The 22697-nt window shown below is 41.8% G+C and overlaps 1 protein-coding gene across 1 annotated transcript; it reads right to left on the reverse strand.

The window, feature by feature from the left end:
* Positions 1–535: 535 nt before the first annotated feature.
* On the reverse strand, positions 536–22692 carry LOC311130998 (uncharacterized protein; the record flags this gene model as incomplete). Its single annotated transcript, XM_084163832.1, has 21 exons — positions 536–756; positions 951–1067; positions 1348–1453; positions 1613–1714; positions 1815–1910; positions 3145–3240; positions 3525–3620; positions 5766–5858; positions 6662–6790; positions 9043–9168; positions 9527–9649; positions 9948–10070; positions 12321–12443; positions 12557–12679; positions 12841–12963; positions 20441–20566; positions 21023–21163; positions 21245–21370; positions 21714–21911; positions 22087–22153; positions 22564–22692. The coding sequence occupies 21 exons, from the start codon at positions 22690–22692 to the stop codon at positions 678–680; spliced, it is 2442 nt and encodes an 813-aa protein (XP_084019958.1). The 3' UTR covers positions 536–677.
* Between the last annotated feature and the right edge of the window lie 5 nt (positions 22693–22697).

The raw sequence follows: 22697 nt of genomic DNA on the forward strand, positions 1-22697 counted from the left end.
GTTCACACTTGTATCTGCCCTCTCATCGGCTAGAATGTTCCCACCTGATCTCGCCACCTCCTGCCTGCCTTTCCAGAAAAACCCTTTGACCTGACCAGAAAATAATAAAACCTCTATTGATAATTGATTATGATTGTTACCACTGGATTGATCATTTATTAAAGCCGTGGCTGTAATGTCTCTGTTTCTCTTATCATTAAAAAGTTACTTATTTGTATATTACTGTTACCCATGTCTTGCATTTTAAACTTTTTTAAGCTTCTGAAGAATAAAGAAAAAGTAGCAGTATTGTATATCTCAATAATCCAATAATAATAATCCAAAGGCAATAATCCCAAAAATGTTTTATTAACTTCCAGCTGCCATACAGGAGCACTAAAAACAACAGATAAAAATGAACATTTTCCATTTCGAGGACATAGCTCGTGGAAAAAAGTTTTGGGATATTGCATAAGCTACAGTGCAGACACTGAGGAAATTTGAGACACATATCCAGTGTTGGCTCATTTGGTCAATGTTTGGGGTCAGCTCATGAGTATGACCTCTATTGGTATATTTTCCTATTGAGTTGTGAATCATACAGCCTCTTATCACAAGTGTCTTTTTGCCATTCACAGAGACCATGTGTGAGTGTAGCTTCCCAGGGGATGTGGGGTCTTGGTAACTTGGGCAATAGTTCATCTCCCCTTCTTCTCAGGACATTGGACCCTGTAGCCCACCCTGTAAGCTTGCAGATACACACGCGCCTGGTTGATCCTGCAACCATAGAGAACAGTCAGACTGAGGGATAGTGTGTGTAGTGCAGCATGTTTGAGTGATGGTTTGGTTGTGTGTTATATAAAGGAGTGTGTGTGTGTGTGTGTGTGTGTGTGTGTGTGTGTGTGTGTGTGTGTGTGTGTGTGTGTGTGTGCATGCGTGTGCCATGTTTCCATGTGTGTGAGATTTGTCACCTATACTTGGTGCAGAGCTGAACTCCCAGGGGTCCACAGCGGTCAGCATAACTCTCCCTCACACCCTTCCTGACGGCACGGGCCATACTGACCACAGTAGTGACCACAGGACACGTCCTGATCAACACACACAAACAGAGGAAAACAGGCCGGGATTCATTCAAAGGCGTATTGCAGCTCTGCGCACTACACTACCTACAATGTACCTTTTAAATGGAGAAACAGACAGACAGACAGACACAAACAAACAGACACAGCAGAACGAGAAATAGACGGACTGACAAACCAGGAAACAGAGGGAAGGGTAATAAATCAACAATTCATACAAATAAGACAGACGGACAAATAAGGAATGACATGCAGCTTGTTGGTGCTGGGTTGGCTGGTTGGTACTTACAGCCTCTCACAGCGGATCCCGGCCGTGCCCTCTGGACAGGTGCACTTGTTGTGAGGACTACAGGTGGCACCGTGTTGACAAGGGGGCACACAGGGGGTGGTCACCGCTACAGACACAACACACACACACATCTAGATGTATTATTCTCACACAAAGTCACCTGTGTCATACGGTACAAGCACATGAACATACACACATCCCTGTCTTTCACACGCAGACATGTGCATGCACCTGCACACACTTACACACACACACAAACACTCACCTGTCTCACAGAGACTCCCAGTAAAGTCACTGGCACAACGACATCTGTTGAGGCCCACACACACACCACCATTTTTACAGGGCTTTTGGCACTGCACAGGCTCTGGGTGAGAAACACACACACAATCAGTGATGCCTTCACATTGTAGTACTGAGATATAGTACTATCACCACTAGAGGGCAGCATATCATTCTCTTATTACCTATCTGGCAGCGAGCGCCTTGCCATCCTCCGACACACGTGCATTTATTGACATCTACGCACCTCCCTCCGTTCTGACAGGCTGGTGTGCACAGAGCTAAAACGCACACACATCACAGACACATATATATAAAAAGTGTGCACGCATGACTGTAAGTAGCTTTGGATAAAAGCGTCTGCTAAATGGCATATTATTATTATATTATTATACTGTATATTTGTGGCATGGAATTAATATTTTAAACAAAATATAGCATGTAACAAACAATGTTCCCTAAACTGCGCGATGGTGCGCAGCTCCCCCTCGACTGCAGTTCAGAATAAATATCAGCCTGCACAGAGAAGCACGACATTGAAGTTCACTGAACTTTCTAGAGTTTTCCCCCTTAGTTAACACTATCAACGTTTCCCTTTACTGTGGGAATTGTGATCGAATCAACGCAATATTAGCCACTTTCAATGCAACATACCGAAACAAAACGAACTATGCAAGACTTAGTATGCATAACTAACTATGCAAGAGATTTTGTTGTAGGCAGAACGCATCGGAGTAGGATGCTATTGCATTGACACTTACAACTCAGCCCATACTCCACAGACCGGTGGTGCATAACCAATCAGAGCTGCAGTAGGCCTATATGCAAATAGACCATTGCCATATATGGATCTGTGCCATTCACTTTGAACTGGACTGTGTTGGGGGCAGTGTTGTATTCTGAGATGGTCTTGAAAAGCTAAAGTAGCCAACAGGCAGATGGTATCACAATTTGTCTGATTCTCTGTAATAATGGTATTGGAATAATAATGCATTTTATTTTGTAGTGGTTTCTTGCATCAAACAACACAACAGCATTTTCAGTCATGTCCTTGTCTGAAGGACAAGTGGATGAACAGGTTAATGTCAAGCCCTGCATTTTCCCCCCAAATGTCTCATGGAATGTAGGCCTACATTGAACACCACACATTGGCTGCTACTGTAGGCTGAATGATAGAACAGCTATTTCTATGTTCAAATGCATTTTCTCCATTGTTTTTTATGGTAGGACACTGGTAGGCCTACATTGTGATCAAATAGCCACAGTAGTCTACATGACCACTGTTAAAACTGTAACTTAAAGCGGTTACAGCCTCAGTGTTCACAGTAAACGCGCACTGGAAGTTGCACCAAATTTTCACACAGTTCAAGTTTGCGCTTAGCCGAAAAAAATTAGAGGGAACATTGGTTACAAACAGTGCTCCATAAAATGGCCTAAAAAAATCTCATCTAAAGCTCTTGTGTCCAGTGTGGTTGGTGTGCTGGATGCATTCAGATAGTTTGTTAGTCTACTCACGTGAGAGGCACTGAGGGCCGGTGTAGTCCGAGGGGCACTGGCAGGTCTCTGGACCCACACAGCGACCACCGTTAGCACAGGGCAGCTCACACACAGCTAGGGCGAGTGAGAGAGAGAGAGGGGGGATAGAGAGAGAGAGAGAGAGAGAGAGAGAGAGAGAGAGAGAGAGAGAGAGAGGGAAGAAAAGGGGATGAGAGAGAAGGGGAGGAAGGAAGAGAGAGGAAGGGAGATGAAAAGTGTGACAGTATGTGTCAGGGTGGGTGACTGACATTGGCTACGTCTGAAATGGCACCCTATATAGTGCACTACATTTGACCAGAGCCCTATATAGAGAATAGGGTGCCATTCCAGATGCAGCTAGTGTGACAGGGAGAGTGTACCTGTGTGACAGCCAGTCCCTGTCCAGCCAGGTGGGCAGAGACACATGTTCCAACGCATACATGTTCCTCCATGGGCACAGGGCGGGGAGCACATGGCTGAAACACACAACAAACATGTTACTCACGTCATGTCAATGTTAAGAACACTTACTACACTGAACAAAAATATAAACGCAACATGTAAAGTGTTATTTCCATGTTTCATGAGCTGAAAAAAAAAACGCAGACATTTTCCATACGCACAAAAAGCTTATTTCTCTCAAATTTGGTGCACAAGTTTGTTTACATCCCTGTTAGTGAGCATTTCTCCTTCGCCAAGAAAATCCATCCACCTGACACGTGTGGCATATCAAGAAGCTGATTAAACAGCATGATCATTACACAGGTGCACCTTGTGCTGGGGACAATAAAAGGCCGCTTTAAAATCTGCAGTTTTGTCACACAACACAATGCCACAGATGTCTCAAATTTTGTGGGAGCATGCAATTGGCATGCTGACTGCAGGAATGTCCACCAGAGATGTTGCCAGATAATTTAATGTTAATTTCTCTACCATAAGCTGCCTCCATGGCGCACCCCTGCCCAGTCATATGAAATCAATAGATTAGGGCCTAATGAATTTATTTCAATTGACTGATTAACTTATATGAACTGTAACTCAGTAAAATCTTTCAAATTGTTGCATGTTGCGTTTATATTTTTGTTCAGTATACATACTACATGTGTATATAATATATGTGTGTGGATTTAGTCCCCCACACATACAGTACCAGTCAAAAGTTTGCACACACCTACCCGTTCAAGGGTTTTTCTTTATTTTTACTATTTTCTACATTGTAGAATAATAGTAAAGACATCAAAACTATGAAATAACACATATGGAATCATGTAGTAACCAAAAAAGTGTTAAACAAATCCAAATATATTTTATAGTTGAGATTCTTCAAATAGCCACCCTTTGCCTTGATGACAGCTTTGCACACTCTTGGCATTTTCTCAACTAACTTCACCTGGAATGCTTTTCCCACATATGCTGAGCACTTGTTGGCTGCTATTCCTTCACTTTGCCGTCTGACTCATCCCAAACCATCTCAATTGGTTTGAGGTCAGGGGATTGTGGAGGCCAGGTCATCTGATGCAGCACTCCATCACTCTCCTTCTTGGCAAAATGGCCCTTACACCACCTGGAGGTGTGTTGGGTCATTGTCCTGTTAAAAAACAAATGATAGTTCCACTAAGCCCAAACCAGATCGGATGGTGTATCGCTGCAGAATGCTGTGGTGGCCATGCTGGTTAAGTGTGCCTTGAATTCTAAATAAATCACAGACAGTGTCACCAGCAAAGCACCCCCACACCATAACACCTCCTCCTCCATGCTTTACGGTGGGAACTACACATGCAGAGATCATCCGTTCACCCACACCGCGTCTCACAAAGACACAGCGGTTGGAATCTCCAATTTGGACTCCAGACCAAAGGACACATTTCCACCGGTCTAATGTCCATTGCTCGTGTTTCTTGCCCCAAGCAGGTCTCTTCTTATTATTGGTGTCCTTTCTTTGCAGCAATTTGACCATGAAGGCCTGGTTCACACAGTCCCCTCTGAACAGTTGATGTTGAGATGTGTCTGTGACTTGAACTCTGTGAAGGATTTATTTGGGCTGAAATTTCTGAAGCTGGTAACTCTAATGAACTTATCCTCTGCAGCAGAGGTAACTCTGGGTCTTCCATTCCTGTGGTGGTCCTCATGAGAGCCAGTTTCATCATAGCGCTTGATGGTTTTTGTGACTGCACTTGAAGAAACGTTCAAAGTTCTTGAAATGTTCCGTATTGACTGACCTTCATGTCTTAAAGTAATGATAGACTGTCGTTTCTCTCTGCTTATTTTAGCTGTTCTTGCCATAATATGGACTTGGTCTTTTACCAAATAGGGCTATCTTCTGTATACAAGGCACACCTGTTAATTGAAATGCATTCCAGGTGACAACCTCATGAAGCTGGTTGAGAGAATGCCAAGAGTGTGCAAAGCTGTCATCAAGGCAAATGGTGGCTATTTGAAGAATCTCAAATATAAAATATATTTGGATTTGTTTAACACTTTTTTGGTTACTACATGATTCCATATGTGTTATTTCATAGTTTGGATGTCTTCACTATTATTCTACAATGTAGAAAATAGTAAAAATAAAGAAAAACCCTGGAATGAGTAGGTGTGTCCAAACATTTGACATATACACATACCTGAACAGCCAGGACCAGGGTAACCTGCAGGACAGTCACAAGTGTGAGGGGCCACACACGCTCCATAGTTCTGACAGGGGGGGTCACACACCGCTGGACAGGCAGAGAGAGCGAGAGCGAGAGCGAGAGAAATAGAGGTTGAGAGCAAGAGATTAAAACTAGATCACATACAGCATAATCATTAGCCTAGGCAGCCGATAGTGGGCGCTAGATCTGCACTATCGCTAAATCTGCATTCCCGGTAATACACCCTTGTCCCCCGTGGACCGGCTCGTACATAAATCATCCTCCATTCAGGCTGCAAAGGCATCATTTTCCTCCTTAACCAGTTTTAATGGCGAGCCGCCAGAATTGTTTAAAACAAATATACTGTATGTACTGCCTTAATAAAACAACATTTTCCACCACCATTTTCAGACAATTTAGGATGTTGCACACCGTGTTCAGACAAGGGTGTGCAACATCCTAAGTTGTCAGAAGATGATGTTGGAAAATTGTGTTTTATTAAGGCAGTACATACAGGAAAATTATGCTTTTGCAGCCTGAATGGAGGATGCTTTATGTACGAGCCGGTCCACAGGGGACACGATTGTATTACCGGGAATGCACATCAATCCTAAACGATGCAGATCTAGCGGCCACTATCGACTGCCTAGGCTACATAACCATGGTAGATGCCTCTACACAAATGTAATAGTCTAATATAGAATGTTAAGTAGAAACCAGTCATAAAAATGTTTGTATTGGAACCAAACTTGGATTCATCCAACTGCATTCATTAACTGCAGCTCATTTTGTCCATTATATTTCTCTGTTACATGCTTTTTCAGTTACTTTTTATTTACTCATTATAGTATTTCTCAGAGGTCAGGCAGTGGGATATACAGTAGACTCACGTTGGCACTTGGTGGGGTCGTCGGTACGAGATACATAGCCCTCCCTGCAGCTGCAGTTAAAGCCACCAGGGTGGTTCTGACACAGCTGCTCACAACCACCGTTAGTGAAGTCCCCACACTCATTCACATCTGAGAGAGAGAGAGAGAGAGAGAGAGAGAGAGAGAGAGAGAGAGAGAGAGAGAGAGAGAGAGAGAGAGAGAGAGAGAGAGAGAGAGAGAGAGAGAGAGAGAGAGAGAGAGAGAGAGAGAGAGAGAGAGAGAGAGAGAGAGAGAGAGAGAGGAGAGACAGACAGACAGTGTCAGACAAACAGTAAGCCAGAGAGAGACATGGAAGTTCATATTTGGATGTGTTTTGTACATATACACCTGTTGTTTTAACCCCAGAGTAAAGGAAATGTGTCATACAGCTTTTCATAGACTGGACTGGACTTGGTTTTAAGTCTACTTCACTGGTAATGTTTTTTAATATATATATATACAGTGGGGAGAAAAAGTATTTAGTCAGCCACCAATTGTGCAAGTTCTCCCACTTAAAAAGATGAGAGAGGCCTGTAATTTTCATCATAGGTACCCGTCAACTATGACAGACAAAATGAGGAAAAAAAATCCAGAAAATCACATTGTAGGATTTTTAATGAATTTATTTGCAAATTATGGTGGAAAATAAGTATTTGGTCAATAACAAAAGTTTCTCAATACTTTGTTATATACACTTTGTTGGCAATGACACAGGTCAAACGTTTTCTGTAAGTCTTCACAAGGTTTTCACACACTGTTGCTGGTATTTTGGCACATTCCTCCATGCAGATCTCCTCTAGAGCAGTGATGTTTTGGGGCTGTCGCTGGGCAACACGGACTTTCAACTCCCTCCAAAGATTTTCTATGGGGTTGAGATCTGGAGACTGGCTAGGCCACTCCAGGACCTTGAAATGCTTCTTACGAAGCCACTCCTTCGTTGCCCGGGCGGTGTGTTTGGGATCATTGTCATGCTGAAAGACCCAGCCACGTTTCATCTTCAATGCCCTTGCTGATGGAAGGAGGTTTTCACTCAAAATCACACGATACATGGCCCCATTCATTCTTTCCTTTACACGGATCAGTCGTCCTGGTCCCTTTGTAGAAAAACAGCCCCAAAGCATGATGTTTCCACCCCCATGCTTCACAGTAGGTATGGTGTTCTTTGGATGCAACTCAGCATTCTTTGTCCTCCAAACACGACGAGTTGAGTTTTTACCAAAAAGTTATATTTTGGTTTCATCTGACCATATGTCATTCTCCCAATCCTCTTCTGGATCATCCAAATGCACTCTAGCAAACTTCAGACGGGCCTGGACATGTACTGGCTTAAGCAGGGGGACACGTCTGGCACTGCAGGATTTGAGTCCCTGGCGGCGTAGTGTGTTACTGATGGTAGGCTTTGTTACTTTGGTCCCAGCTCTCTGCAGGTCATTCACTAGGTCCCCCCGTGTGGTTCTGGGATTTTTGCTCACCGTTCTTTTCAGACCCAGCCACGTTTCATCTTCAATGCCCTTGCTGATGGAAGGAGGTTTTCACTCAAAATCTCACGATACATGGCCCCATTCATTCTTTCCTTTACACGGATCAGTCGTCCTGGTCCCTTTGCAGAAAAACAGCCCCAAAGCATGATGTTTCCACCCCCATGCTTCACAGTAGGTATGGTGTTCTTTGGATGCAACTCAGCATTCTTTGTCCTCCAAACACGACGAGTTGAGTTTTTACGGGGTGAGATCTTGCGTGGAGCCCCAGAACGAGGGAGATTATCAGGGGTCTTGTATGTCTTCCATTTCCTAATAATTGCTCCCACAGTTGATTTCTTCAAACCAAGCTGCTTACATATTGCAGATTCAGTCTTCCCAGCCTGGTGCAGGTCTACAATTTTGTTTCTGGTGTCCTTTGACAGCTCTTTGGTCTTGGCCATAGTGGAGTTTGGAGTGTGACTGTTTGTGTCTTTTATACTGATAACAAGTTCAAACAGGTGCCATTAATACAGGTAACGAGTGGAGGACAGAGGAGCCTCTTAAAGAGGAAGTTACAGGTCTGTGAGAGCCAGAAATCTTGCTTGTTTGTAGGTGACCAAATACTTATTTTCCACCATAATTTGCAAATAAATTCATAAAAAATCCTACAATGTGATTTTCTGGATTTTTTTCTCTCAATTTGTCTGTCATAGTTGACGTGTACCTATGATGAAAATTACAGGCCTCTCTCATCTTTTTAAGTGGGAGAACTTGCACAATTGGTGGCTGACTAAATACTTTTTTCCCCCACTGTATATATACTGTATATATAAAGAAGCCTTGAAGGGAAAAAGAAAGAGAGGAAAGAGAAAAAGAGGGAAGGAATGAGGAAGACTTTCTCACCCAGACAACTCCTCAGGTCCTTGCCCAGTTCCCATCCTGCACTGCAGCTACAGTAGAGAAGCCCCTCGGCGCGTACAGTACACACATGGTCACAGCCGCCTTTCCTAAAGTCACATGACGTCACATCTACCCAGGAGATAAAGCACACACTACAAAACATAGTACACAGGAGACACGCAGGGGCAGAGACACACAACTGGTCTGATCTACTCACTCACAACACACTCTCTTATATTTAACCCCTACTTTTTGGAAATGTAGGTCTGAGTTTCTTTGTAGAGCACTCTGAGAAATCACTTGATGGAAAGTTTACACGAGTACACAGAATTTGACTGCTGGCACAGATTAAATACCATACTAACATAGTCAAAAATAAGCATGCAGTTATACACACTCTAGGTCTGGGTTTCTTTGTGAAACACTGTGACAAATACAAACAAACATACACACACACAGTGAGGTGAGGTGAAGGAGGGGGACGTACTGACACAGGTGGTATTGTCCGCATGCAGCAGTAGAGGGGCGGGACAGGAACACGTGTGTCCCCCTGGTGTGTTGGTGCAGGTGTGGGAGCAGACCCCGTTCTCGAGCTTACACTCGTTAATATCTAACACACACACACACACAAACAGAACACACACCAATTACAAATTGTATTACAGTTAGCGGCATCAAACAGATACATAACAAGCAAAATCAAGTGCATTTCTCAAAAACTGAAAGTAAGCCCGGAAAAAATACAATACTCTAGGGAGTTTAGGCTGACTACTCTACTGCTAACATACTGTTTGGTTGGATAGATTACCATCCTACTCTACACTATGCTTTTCCAAGGTGGTTTTACACTAGCAGAACTGGGCCAGAACAAGGCTGAACTGGGTCTTAGTGGCCCACTGAGTACTGACCTACACAGCTGTGGCGGTCGATATGAAGCTGGTAGCCAGGTCGGCAGGAACACAGGAAGGAGCCCTGTGTGTTGGTGCACACCTGCTCACACGTCCCATTCTGCACCACACACTCATCAACGTCTGGGGGACCAAGGGCAGGGAGGAGATTCAGGTTAGTGTGTATTCATTAGCTACAGTGGGGGAAAAAAGTATTTAGTCAGCCACCAATTGTGCAAGTTCTCCCACTTAAAAAGATGAGAGAGGCCTGTACTTTTCATCATAGGTACACGTCAACTATAACAGACAAATTGAGAAAAGAAATTCCAGAAAATCACATTGTAGGATTTTTAATGAATTTATTTGCAAATTATGGTGGAAAATAAGTATTTGGTCAATAACAAAAGTTTCTCAATACTTTGTTATATACCCTTTGTTGGCAATGACACAGGTCAAATGTTTTCTGTAAGTCTTCACAAGGTTTTCACACACTGTTGCTGGTATTTTGGCCCATTCCTCCATGCAGATCTCCTCTAGAGCAGTGATGTTTTGGGGCTATCGCTGGGCAACACTGACTTTCAGCTCCCTCCAAAGATTTTCTATGGGGTTGAGATCTGGAGACTGGCTAGGCCACTCCAGGACCTTGAAATGCTTCTTACGAAGCCACTCCTTCGTTGCCCGGCGGTGTGTTTGGGATCATTGTCATGCTGAAAGACCCAGCCACGTTTCATCTTCAATGCCCTTGCTGATGGAAGGAGGTTTTCACTCAAAATCTCACGATACATGGCCCCATTCATTCTTTCCTTTACACGGATCAGTCGTCCTGGTCCCTTTGCAGAAAAACAGCCCCAAAGCATGATGTTTCCACCCCCATGCTTCACAGTAGGTATGGTGTTCTTTGGATGCAACTCAGCATTCTTTGTCCTCCAAACACGAAGAGTTGAGTTTTTACCAAAAAGTTATATTTTGGTTTCATCTGACCATATGACATTCTCCCAATCCTCTTCTGGATCATCCAAATGCACTCTAGCAAACTTCAGACGGGCCTGGCTTAAGCAGGGGGACACGTCTGGCACTGCAGGATTTGAGTCCCTGGCGGCGTAGTGTGTTGCTGATGGTAGGCTTTGTTACTTTGGTCCCAGCTCTCTGCAGGTCATTCACTAGGTCCCCCCGTGTGGTTCTGGGATTTTTGCTCACCGTTCTTGTGATCATTTTGACCCCACGGGGTGAGATCTTGCGTGGAGCCCCAGATCGAGGGAGATTATCAGTGGCCTTGTATGTCTTCCATTTCCTAATAATTGCTCCCACAGTTGATTTCTTCAAACCAAGCTGCTTACCTATTGCAGATTCAGTCTTCCCAGCCTGGTGCAGGTCTACAATTTTGTTTCTGGTGTCCTTTGACAGCTCTTTGGTCTTGGCCGTAGTGGAGTTTGGAGTATGACTGTTTGAGGTTGTGGACAGGTGTCTTTTATACTGATAACAAGTTCAAACAGGTGCCATTAATACAGGTAAAGAGTGGAGGACAGAGGAGCCTCTTAAAGAAGAAGTTACAGGTCTGTGAGAGCCAGAAATCTTGCTTGTTTGTAGGTGACCAAATACTTATTTTCCACCATAATTTGCAAATAAATTCATTAAAAATCCTACAATGTGATTTTCGGGATTTTTTTTCCTCATTTTGTCTGTCATAGTTGACGTGTACCTATGATGAAAATTACAGGCCTCTCTCATCTTTTTAAGTGGGAGAACTTGCACAGTTGGTCGCTGACTAAATACTTTTTCCCCCCACTGTATGTAGTGTAGGTAGCTAACTAGCTATATACTCTATATATGTTAATGGTAGTTTACTCTTTAGGAGTACACAGAGAGCATTCTGTCTGAGTCTGTGTTAATAGTGATATGCTCTCTACCTGTGCATGGAGTAGTATACTCTTGTAGTTGTGCATTGCTGTAGTTGACCTGTTCCGTACTGTAGTATTATTTATATTTTTTTACACACTATGAGGTTGGAATAATACTGTGAAATTGTGAAAATTATGATAATGCCCTTTTAGTGTAAGAGTTGTTTGAAAAGACCGCCTGAGATTTCATCCTGTTTTGGTGGGATGGAGTTTTGGCCTGCCTGTGACAGCACCAAGTGGTAATTTTGTTAATAGACCAATAAGAAAGAGAGTTCAGTTTTTCCCTCCCCACTCAGACCACTCCCAGACAGTCATAGCAAAATTCTTGCTTGAGAAATTGCTCTTTACTAAGAATAATTTGTGTTTCTTTTTTAACATTTTAATTGAAAACGTCAACCTGCATAGCTTACCTGTGTAGTACAGGAGTTTAGCTGTATAGTACTGTAGTTTACCAGTGTTAGTACTGCAGTTTACCAGTGTTTGTACTGTAGTTTACCTGTGCAGTTGTGTCCGTCCTGGGCCAGCTGGTAGCCTGTGCCACAATGGCAGCTGTAGCCTCCTGGCTCGTTGGTGCAGTTGTGCTCACAGTGACCATTACTCAGGGCACACTCGTCAACATCTGTAACCATGACAATCAACAGACAGTAAAACAATGGTATGTACAGCAACACCTTGTGAACACACGCACACATGTACACACACACACAAGCCATCTGCTTCTGTCTCACCCACCGAAGCAGGAGTAGCCATCCCCATTGAAGCCTTGGTAACACTGACAGAAGTAGGAACCAATGATGTTCCCACAGCGAGCATTAGTATCACAACCATGATGCCCTGATGCACACTCATTCTCATCTGGAGTAGAGAGAAAGAAAGAGAGAGAGAGTAAGGGAGAGAGCGGACACATTATCAACAAATCAACATCAAATTACATCTGCAACCCTGTACATTTCCACAGAAATCTGAAACTTGTAGAACGAGGGTCAACACAGTTATGTAATGACATTGCTTCTTACCTTCACAGTATGTGCCGTTGCCCCGGTAACCTCTTTGGCAGACACACTTATAACTCCCAAGAGTGTTCTCACATACACCCTGACCAACACACACCTCTGGAGTTTCCTTACACTCATCCACATCTGTGAAAGAAAAGAAAAGAAAAGAAAAGAAAAGAAAAGAAAAGAAAAGAAAAGAAAAGAAAAGAAAAGAAAAGAAAAGAAAAGAAAAGAAAAGAAAAGAAAAGAAAAGAAAAGAAAAGAAAAGAAAAGAAAAGAAAAGAAAAGAAAAGAAAAGAAAAGAAAAGAAAAGAAAAGAAAAGAAAAGAAAAGAAAAGAAAAGAAAAGAAAAGAAAAGAAAAGAAAAGAAAAAGAAAAAGAAAAAGAAAAAGAAAAAGAAAAAGAAAAGAAAAGAAAAGAAAAGAAAAGAAAAGAAAAGAAAAGAAAAGAAAAGAAAAGAAAAGAAAAGAAAAGAAAAGAAAAGAAAAGAAAAGAAAAGAAAAAGAAAAGAAAAAGAAAAGAAAAGAAAAGAAAAAAAAAGAAAAAGAGAAGAAAAGGTCAGTTTTAGGGTGGTCCTTGCATGGACCCCAAAGGACCAGTAAATCAAGCACCCAGCGTGAACCATAAGTCATAGGTCCACAAACCGGAAGCTTTTCATGGCAGTCACGTAGGGTCTACTGGGGTACACACGTAAGAATCTGTTGTTGGCACCCATTCAAATTAACCCCAATTTGCCTTTTTTAATCTAGTCCATTCTCTAAATTCCAATGACTTTTCGAATTAGCTAGGAATGTTGTTTGAAATGTTTCAACCCAACATATTTGGCTGATATCATTATCAACCTACTGCACACCCCTAAGAAATATTATGTTTAATGTGCAGGGTCTGCTATTAACATGCTAATGTAACGGCGTTAAGAACGTACCGTAAACTCACTCCACAGCTAGCTTGAAATGTCGCCAATGGAGCTATCCAATTGCTACCTTCGGTATAGCTCAAACGGTTGGTAATGTTGTGAAGGAAGACAGTCTCATGTGTTTGCGAGCAGAGGATCACTGGTTCAAGCCCGGTATGGGGACAGGGACAGTGGAGGAAGATACAGTAAGCTCCAAAAGTATTGGGACAGTGACACAAATACAGTATCATACCCCCAAGACATGCTAACCTGTCACCATTACAATAACAGGGGAGGTTAGCATTTTTGGTGGGGTAGGATATTTGTGCATCTGCACTCTAACATCTGTTTCACTAACACTAATTAAGACAGACTGGTAGTATAGCTAGCATTGCTAGCCATCTATAGCATTTACTGGTTGAAGTTTAAGTAACTTTTTAGTATAATGGAGTTGACTGGTAACTATGACATGAAAATAAGTTTCACAACATTTGGAGGGGAGCTATAGTCTGGTTATAACACACACAAAACATTAACCTTATTGTTATTGCTTGAATTGTTTTCAGTGGGGATAGATTGGCGCGTACCCCAGTTCCGGGATTTAAAAGCTTCCAGTTTATGGATCTATTTAAACAGCACTAGCATACAGTAGACATGGCATTAGTATTATGGCATAGCACTGCATAACATAACATGCAGTAGCTTAGCATAACATTAGCATTCAATAAAATGTTTCTCTATCATCAATACTCAAAACATAACAAAGGAATTGTCTATTAGCACAGAGGATGTATCATACCTTGACACACTCTGTAGTCTGGACATACGGGAAGTGAAAGCCATCGAAGGGGAAGAAAGCGAGAGGAATCCAAAGGGAGCAAGAAAAGGAGGGTACGAGAGAAGAGAACAGAAGAGGAGGACAGACATACAGCGAAATAGACACCATATAAAGCAGTGAGTTAAAGCACAGCTAGCCAAGCAGCTAGAGCCAATGGCAAAGCATTAATGCAGAATATTGTACTTTAACTTTTAGGACCAGTTTCCTAGGACCCAGATTAAGCCTATTCCTGAATTAAACACCAATCTCAATGGAGAATATCTATTGGAAGTCTGGGAAACCGGACCCATCTGCAACACTTAAAGTAACTGTCCAGTGAAAATATATTTTTTTCAAACTCATTATTCTGTTAATTCATACCCAAATAAAGTTGTTGACTCGTCCTATACTCGTTCTAAATGGCCAAAGCATGAATTAGAGATAAAAACACTTAAAAAAACCCACCTCAAACAGACTATTTAAAAAAGGCTTGCTACACAGAACAAAAATATAAATGCAAAATGCAAGTTACAGTTCATATAAGGAAATCAGTCAATTGAAATAAATTCATTAGGCCCTAATCTATGAATTTCACATGACTGGGAATACAGATATGCATCTGTTGGTCACAGTTACCTTAAAAAAAAGGTAGGTGCATGGATCGGAAAACCAGTCAGTATCTGGTGTGACCACCATTTGCCTCATGCAGCGTGACACATCTCTTTCGCATAGAGTTGATCAGGCTGTTGATTGTGGCTTGTGGAATGTTGTCCCACTCCTCTTCAATGGCTGTGCGAAGTTGCTGGATATTGGCGGGAACTGGAAGACGCTGTCGTAAATGTCGATCCAGAGCATCCCAAACATGCGCAATGGGTGACATGTCTGGTGATTATGCAGGCCATGGAAGAACTGGGACAATTTCAGCTTCCAGGAATTGTGTACAGATCCTTGCGATATGGGGCCGTGCATTATCATGCTGAAACTTGAGGTGATGGCGGCGGATGAATGGCACGACAATGGGCTTCAGGATCTTGACATGCTATCTCTGTGCATTCAAATTGTCATCGATAAAATACAATTGTGTTCGTTGTCCGTAGCTTATGCCTGCCCACACCATAACCCCACCGCCACCATGGAGCACTCTGTTCACAATGTTGACATCAGCAAACCGCTCGTCCACACGACGCCATACACGCTGTCTGCCATCTGTCCGGTACAGTTGAAACCGGGATTCATCCGTGAAGAGCACACTTCTCCAGCGTGCCAGTGGACATCGAAGGTGAGCATTTGCCCACTGAAGTCGGTTACGACGTCGAACTGCAGTCAGGTCAAGACCCTGGTGAGGACGACGAGCAGAGTTTGTGCAGAAATTATTCGATTGTGCAAACCCACAGTTTCATCAGCTGTCTGGGTGGCTGGTCTCAGACAATCTCGCAGGTGAAGAAGCCGGATGTGGAGGTCCTGGGCTGGCGTGGTTACATGTGGTCTGAGGTTGTGAGGCCGGTTGGATGTACTGCCAAATTCTTTAAAACGTTGGAGGCAGCTTATGGTAGAGAAATGAACATTAAATTCTCTGGCAACAGCTCTGGTGGACATTCCTGCAGTCAGCATGCCAATTGCACGCTCCCTCCAAAATGTTGACATCTGTAGCATTGTGTTGTGTGACAAAACTGCAAATGTTATTGTCCCCAGCACAAGGTGCACCTGTGTAATGATCATGCTGTTTAATCAGCTTCTTGATATGCCACACCTGTCAGGTGGATGGATTATCTTGGCAAATGAGAAATGCTCACTAACAGGTATGTAAACAAATTTGTGCACAACATTTGAGAGAAATACGCTTTTTGTGCGTATGGAACATTTCTGTGATCTTTCTTTTCAGCTCATGAAACATGGGACCAACATTTATATGTTGTGTTTATATTTTTGTTCAGTGTATTTCATCACATAACGTGACGTCATGTTTTTGGCCGAGACGTCTCATTGGCTGAGCTGGCCAATCAGCTGTTTACTTGTCATTCATATTTTTTATGACTAGTATATGCCCACAACATTCTGTTGTTGGGGTACGCCCACGCCATTCACACATTGAAAAGCTGCTTTTTAACATACATTATTTTATTACAATTTTCGGAAGGAAAACTATTTCACTCATATTGTATTTAATTATTGGTCATATTTCATATAAATATGGAAACACTGGACAGTTGCTTTGACAAAGTAAGGACCTTAAAGTAACTGTCCAGTGAAAATCTCACTTTTAAAAGTTCATATTCTGTTAACTGTTTTGTATTTTACTCCATTTCTCAGAGATCACTTGAACTAGTCAATTTTTTTATATAAGAAACGTACATATGTCTTCTTATCATTCATAACATATATATGTCTGTACAAAAGATGGTCAGATCACAATATTGATTTTAATCCAAAAAGTCTGGACGATACGTTTGCCCCCGTGCCAGGAGCAATGGTAACAGTAGCTGGGGTCAAATGTAAACCAAATAAATTCACTTCACTTCAAAAACATTCATGTTTATGAATTATCATAGACGTACGTAATGATTTTGCAAGAAATATTATTACTTCTATGTACGTAACCAATAATTACAGTAACACCCATATTTGTGCATGGCCATTCGGTTCCTCTCAAAACATCTGAACAGTCCAATGGTGCCAAGATAATATCTGTTTACAACTTATTTAGCACTCTACTGGAACCCAAGGCTTAGTATCTGTATAATTCATACAATATTAAAGTTAAAATCACTTGTTTTCATAATTTGGCTTCTTGGCTCAGGGTCATTTTAACACTGCGTTACAATTGCCCCCAACTCAGCAGCCATGACAAAAGCTCATGTGCCTAGCAAGAGACAACAATAGTGACACATGTAGATACCAGTATCATATGGTAGTATAACAGTAACAACTAGCTAATGGTATCATATGGTAGTATAACAGTAACAACTAGCTGATGGTATCATGTGGTATTATAACAGTAACAACTAGCTGATGGTATCATATGGTATTAAACAGTAACAACTAGCTGATGGTATCATGTGGTATTATAGCAGTAACAACTAGCTACCAATATCATGTGGTATAATAGCAGTAACAACTAGCTGCCAGTATCATGTGGTATTATAACAGTAACAACTAGCTGATGGCATCATATGGTATTAAACAGTAACAACTAGCTGATGGTATCATGTGGTATTATAGCAGTAACAACTAGCTACCAATATCATGTGGTATAATAGCAGTAACAACTAGCTACCAGTATCATGTGGTATTACAGCAGTAACAACTAGCTACCAATATCATAAGTCGCTCTGGATAAGAACGTCTGCTTAATGACTCAAATGTAAATGTATTACAGCAGTAACAACTAGCTGATGGTATCATGTGGTATTATAGCAGTAACAACTAGCTGATGGTATCATGTGGTATTATAGCAGTAACAACTAGCTGATGGTATCATGTGGTATTATAGCAGTAACAACTAGCTGATGGTATCATGTGGTATTATAACAGTAACAACTAGCTGATGGTATCATATGGTAGTATAACAGTAACAATTAGCTGATGGTATCATATGGTATTAAACAGTAACAACTAGCTGATGGTATTGTGTGGTATAATAGCAGTAACAACTAGCTACCAATATCATGTGGTATAATAGCAGTAACAACTAGCTACCAGTATCATGTGGTATTACAGCAGTAACAACTAGCTACCAATATCATAAGTCGCTCTGGATAAGAACGTCTGCTTAATGACTAAAATGTAAATGTATTACAGCAGTAACAACTAGCTGATGGTATCATGTGGTATTATAGCAGTAACAACTAGCTGATGGTATCATGTGGTATTATAACAGTAACAACTAGCTGATGGTATCATGTGGTATTATAACAGTAACAACTAGCTGATGGTATCATGTGGTATTATAGCAGTAACAACTAGCTGATGGTATCATGTGGTATTATAGCAGTAACAACTAGCTGATGGTATCATGTGGTATTATAACAGTAACAACTAGCTGATGGTATCATGTGGTATTATAGCAGTAACAACTAGCTGATGGTATCATGTGGTATTATAACAGTAACAACTAGCTGATGGTATCATATGGTAGTATAACAGTAACAACTAGCTGATGGTATCATATGGTATTATAACAGTAACAACTAGCTAATGGTATCATATGGTAGTATAACAGTAACAACTAGCTGATGGTATCATATGGTATTAAACAGTAACAACTAGCTGATGGTATTGTGTGGTATAATAGCAGTAACAACTAGCTGAAGGTATCATGTGGTATTATAGCAGTAACAACTACCTGAAGGTATCATGTGGTATTATACATTAAAGTATTGCCAACATATCGTGATGTAAATTATACTAGTTTGAATTCTTGGACATTAATGCTCAAGGCATTAAAAGAAAAATACAGCCAGTGGAAAAAAACTACTTTCACCCATTTGCCCTTAAAACGTGCAAATAGTGAGATATTTGGCTGTAACTTTTCAAGCAGGTAGAGAATTTAAATGGACATGTACCGAGTTTTATCACTCTAGGTTTTTCTGTTTGTAGAAATTCATGGTGTTACAATTGCCCCCTGTTACAATTGCCCTTGGTCTCCCCTATCCAAATAATGTTGTTGACTTGTCCTATACTCATATTTGTTGCCAAAGCATACATTTGAGAAAAAATTTATACTTCAGAAACCCAACCTCAAACTTGTATCTCAAACAGATAATTTAAAAAATGGTTGCTATTTACTAATAGACTATGATGTCATACTCCTGAGGAGGATGAGCTGGCCAATCAGTGGTCTAGAGGAGGATGAGGTCTACTTACATGAATATTTTGAATGACCAGTATATGCCCACACCATTCTGTTGTTGGGTTACGCCCACACCATTTCAACACATAAAAGCTGCTTTTTAAAGGCCCAGTGCAGTCAAAATTCGTTTTTCCTTTGTTTTGTATCATATTGTACAACAGCTGATGAAACTAACACTGTAAAGTGTGACATTTTTTTATCAGTGTTATTTCCTGATAGTTGCTGGTTGCAAATACTATCTACACAGGACCTTCTAATCAGCAGGTTTGCAGCGGCAGGAGTTTCGGCTTTCCATGGTGACATCACCATGCAGTAAATTGGTTAATAGACAAATAACAAAGACAATTCTAAACCTCTCTGCCAATAGCAGATCGTTTCCAGTCAGACCACTCCCAGACAGTCCTAGCAAAATTCTTGCTTGTGAAATAGTTTTTTGCTAAAAAGCTATTTTTACAGATTTCAATGGACATCTATTACAGTAAGGTACTTAATTTTACCCAGCAATGATTTGATATTGATATAAAAACAACTGCATTGGGCCTTTAAAGTAACAATTAAGTACCTTACTGTAATTGTTTTCAATTAAAATGGCAAAAAAGAAACAAAAATAGCTTCTCAAGCAATAATTTGCTTGGACTCTGGGAGTGATCTGAATGGGGAAGGGAAAACTGAAAAGTAGCCATTGTTGGCAGAGAGGTTTGGACACTAACAGCTCTTACACTAAAAGGCCATTATCATCCTTTTTACAATTTCACAGTATTATTCCAACCTCATAGTGTGGGAATATATATAATATATAATGTAAAATATACTGCATAGGCCTTTAATATACTTAATTACAATTTTCTTCACTATTTCACTCATATTGTAAGTAATTAATTATAGGTCATATTTCATAGAAATCTGAAAACACTGGACAGTTACTTTAATTCAAGAGTACAAACCAAGAGTGTATGACACATTGTCAGCCTCACAGACTGAATAAGATTACGACACATACTGTAACAATAACAGCAACCACAACAACAACCACAACAGCAACAACAAGAGAACAACTCACCGATGCAGGCTGGGACCTCGGCTCTGAAGCCAGGCTGACACTGACACATGAAGCTACCAGGGGTGTTCACACACAAGTTCCCCAGCTCCCTGCGACACTGCTCCTCAAAGCTGCACTCATCAACATCTGAGACAGATATACATATATCACCTATCATTCTCTATCATTCACCCATCAATATCTAAAAGGGTACACTTACAGGGGAATGTACAGAGTGCGCACACACACACACAAGCGCACGCACACACACAAACACACACAGTCTTGCACAACTGACCTTGTGGGGACACATAATTCAGTCCCATTCAAAATCCTATTTTCCCTAACCCCTAACCCTAAACCTAACCTTAGGTTTAGAATTAGGAGCTAGGATTAGGAACTAACACTAATTCTAACCTTAACCCTAAACCCCCTAGAAATAGCATTTGACCTTGTGGGGCCTAGAAAATGTCCCCAGTTGGTCAACTTTTCGTTTGTTTACTATTCTTGCGGGGACTTCTGGTCCCCACAAGTATAGTTAAACACGTCCACACAAACACACATACACACAGATAATGTTCACTAATGTAACAAAGACCTCACCCACACAACTGTGTCCGTCAAGAGCCATAACGTATCCAACTGGACAGGAACATGAGAAGGATCCAGGGGAGTTCCTGCAGTCAGCCCCAGACCCACACGCCTGCAGCCCTGTCACTTCAGCTAGAGCACACTCATCAATATCTGAAACACACACATGAATAAGCAAACACTCACACAGAGAGAACATTACATAACTAAAGCCACACACACACACACACTCACCTTGGCATCCTCCTGCACCCATCAGGTAACCACGGAGACATTTGCACAGGTAGGAGCCGGGTGTGTTTGTGCAGTTGGCATGGAGACTGCATGGTCCTGGCCCCTCCACTTTACACTCATCTGTATCTGATACAGAACAAGAGATGCAATATAAAAGAGCAGCACATTAGATTATATGTTCAAAGTGGCACTGACCATACCACTGGTATACTGTAAGTGTATGCTCTTTACTGAAATTGTCACAGAAGAACACTGCTTTGCCGACAGTATTGATGATTCCCTCTTAGTGTGGTCTTTGGACCAATGATGTGTATAAACATCATGAATATACTGTATGCATGTCTATGGTTAGGACTCACCCATAGTTGGTGCACTTGGACCAAAGCCTGTTTTAGCATGGGCAGTGCCATTGAGGGTTTTCATCATTTGGAAGTAATAGGAGCTTTCTAGTACATCTCTATGGACTCACCTAGGCACTCTGATACCCCCTGCAGAGTGTATCCAACAGGGCAGGTGCAGATCTCTCCTCCAATATTCACCATGCCAACAGGGCACCCACAGCCCTCGCTGCCCACCAACGCTACCTGATTACCTGGGCACTGAGGGGTGGGGGTGGGGGTAGGAGCTGGGGATGGGGTAGACGTGGTGGTGAAAGAGGCTGCAGGGGCTGCGGAAAAAGAGATGGATAAGAGGAGAATACAGAGATACAGTTAGTGAGGGGAAAGATGGGTGGCAGGGAGAGAGGTGGAGAGAGAGAAGGAAAATAAGATAGACAAGACGATTGCAGATGCTTAGTATTCAATAACAACATAGTAATAGGCTCAATATTTTGAGACACTCACTTGCGGTTGGTCCATCCCCCTGCTCAGTTCTACTAAAGTTCCCAATGGCGTTCTCAATCTCTAGGTTCTGAGAGGAGAGGAACAAAGGAATAGGTATTCTCCAAATGACTCGAACCACTTAAACTCAAAAAGTAGGAGAGTATCGGATGATATGCTTTACTCAAAGAATGAAAAGCCATAGAGAAAACATTGACAACCAAGTTACTGCACAATATGTTGCATCACGTCGCTTAATCTTAATTCAACACTTTCCACAGATTCCTATACCCTGGGCGCCAGGCTGATTTAGCCGACTTGTAAATGTCTTGTCAAACAATAACGTTATAACATTGTTTAATGAAGTGACAGAAAGTCTAACACCCAGGCTGATTTTGCTACTTTTTACCATTGAGTGCCACGTTCAGTCTGGTTTAACCAGGCTAGCAAACTCTGACCTTGATGTGGAAGAGAGTCCCAGACACACAGACAGTCACTGACCTGGCTCTTGGTAAGTGATGCCTCTGTGAGTTTCAGGACCTCGTTGTCGCTGCCATGGGGGGTGGTAAGGGGCTCTGCCACACATATTGCTGCCAGCAGCGCCAGAAGGTGAGTCCGAGGGAGTGGCATCATCT

The sequence above is a fragment of the Coregonus lavaretus genome (assembly GCF_964263955.1).
Source record: "Coregonus lavaretus genome assembly, chromosome: 6".
In the NCBI taxonomy this organism is placed as follows: Eukaryota; Metazoa; Chordata; class Actinopteri; order Salmoniformes; family Salmonidae; genus Coregonus; species Coregonus lavaretus.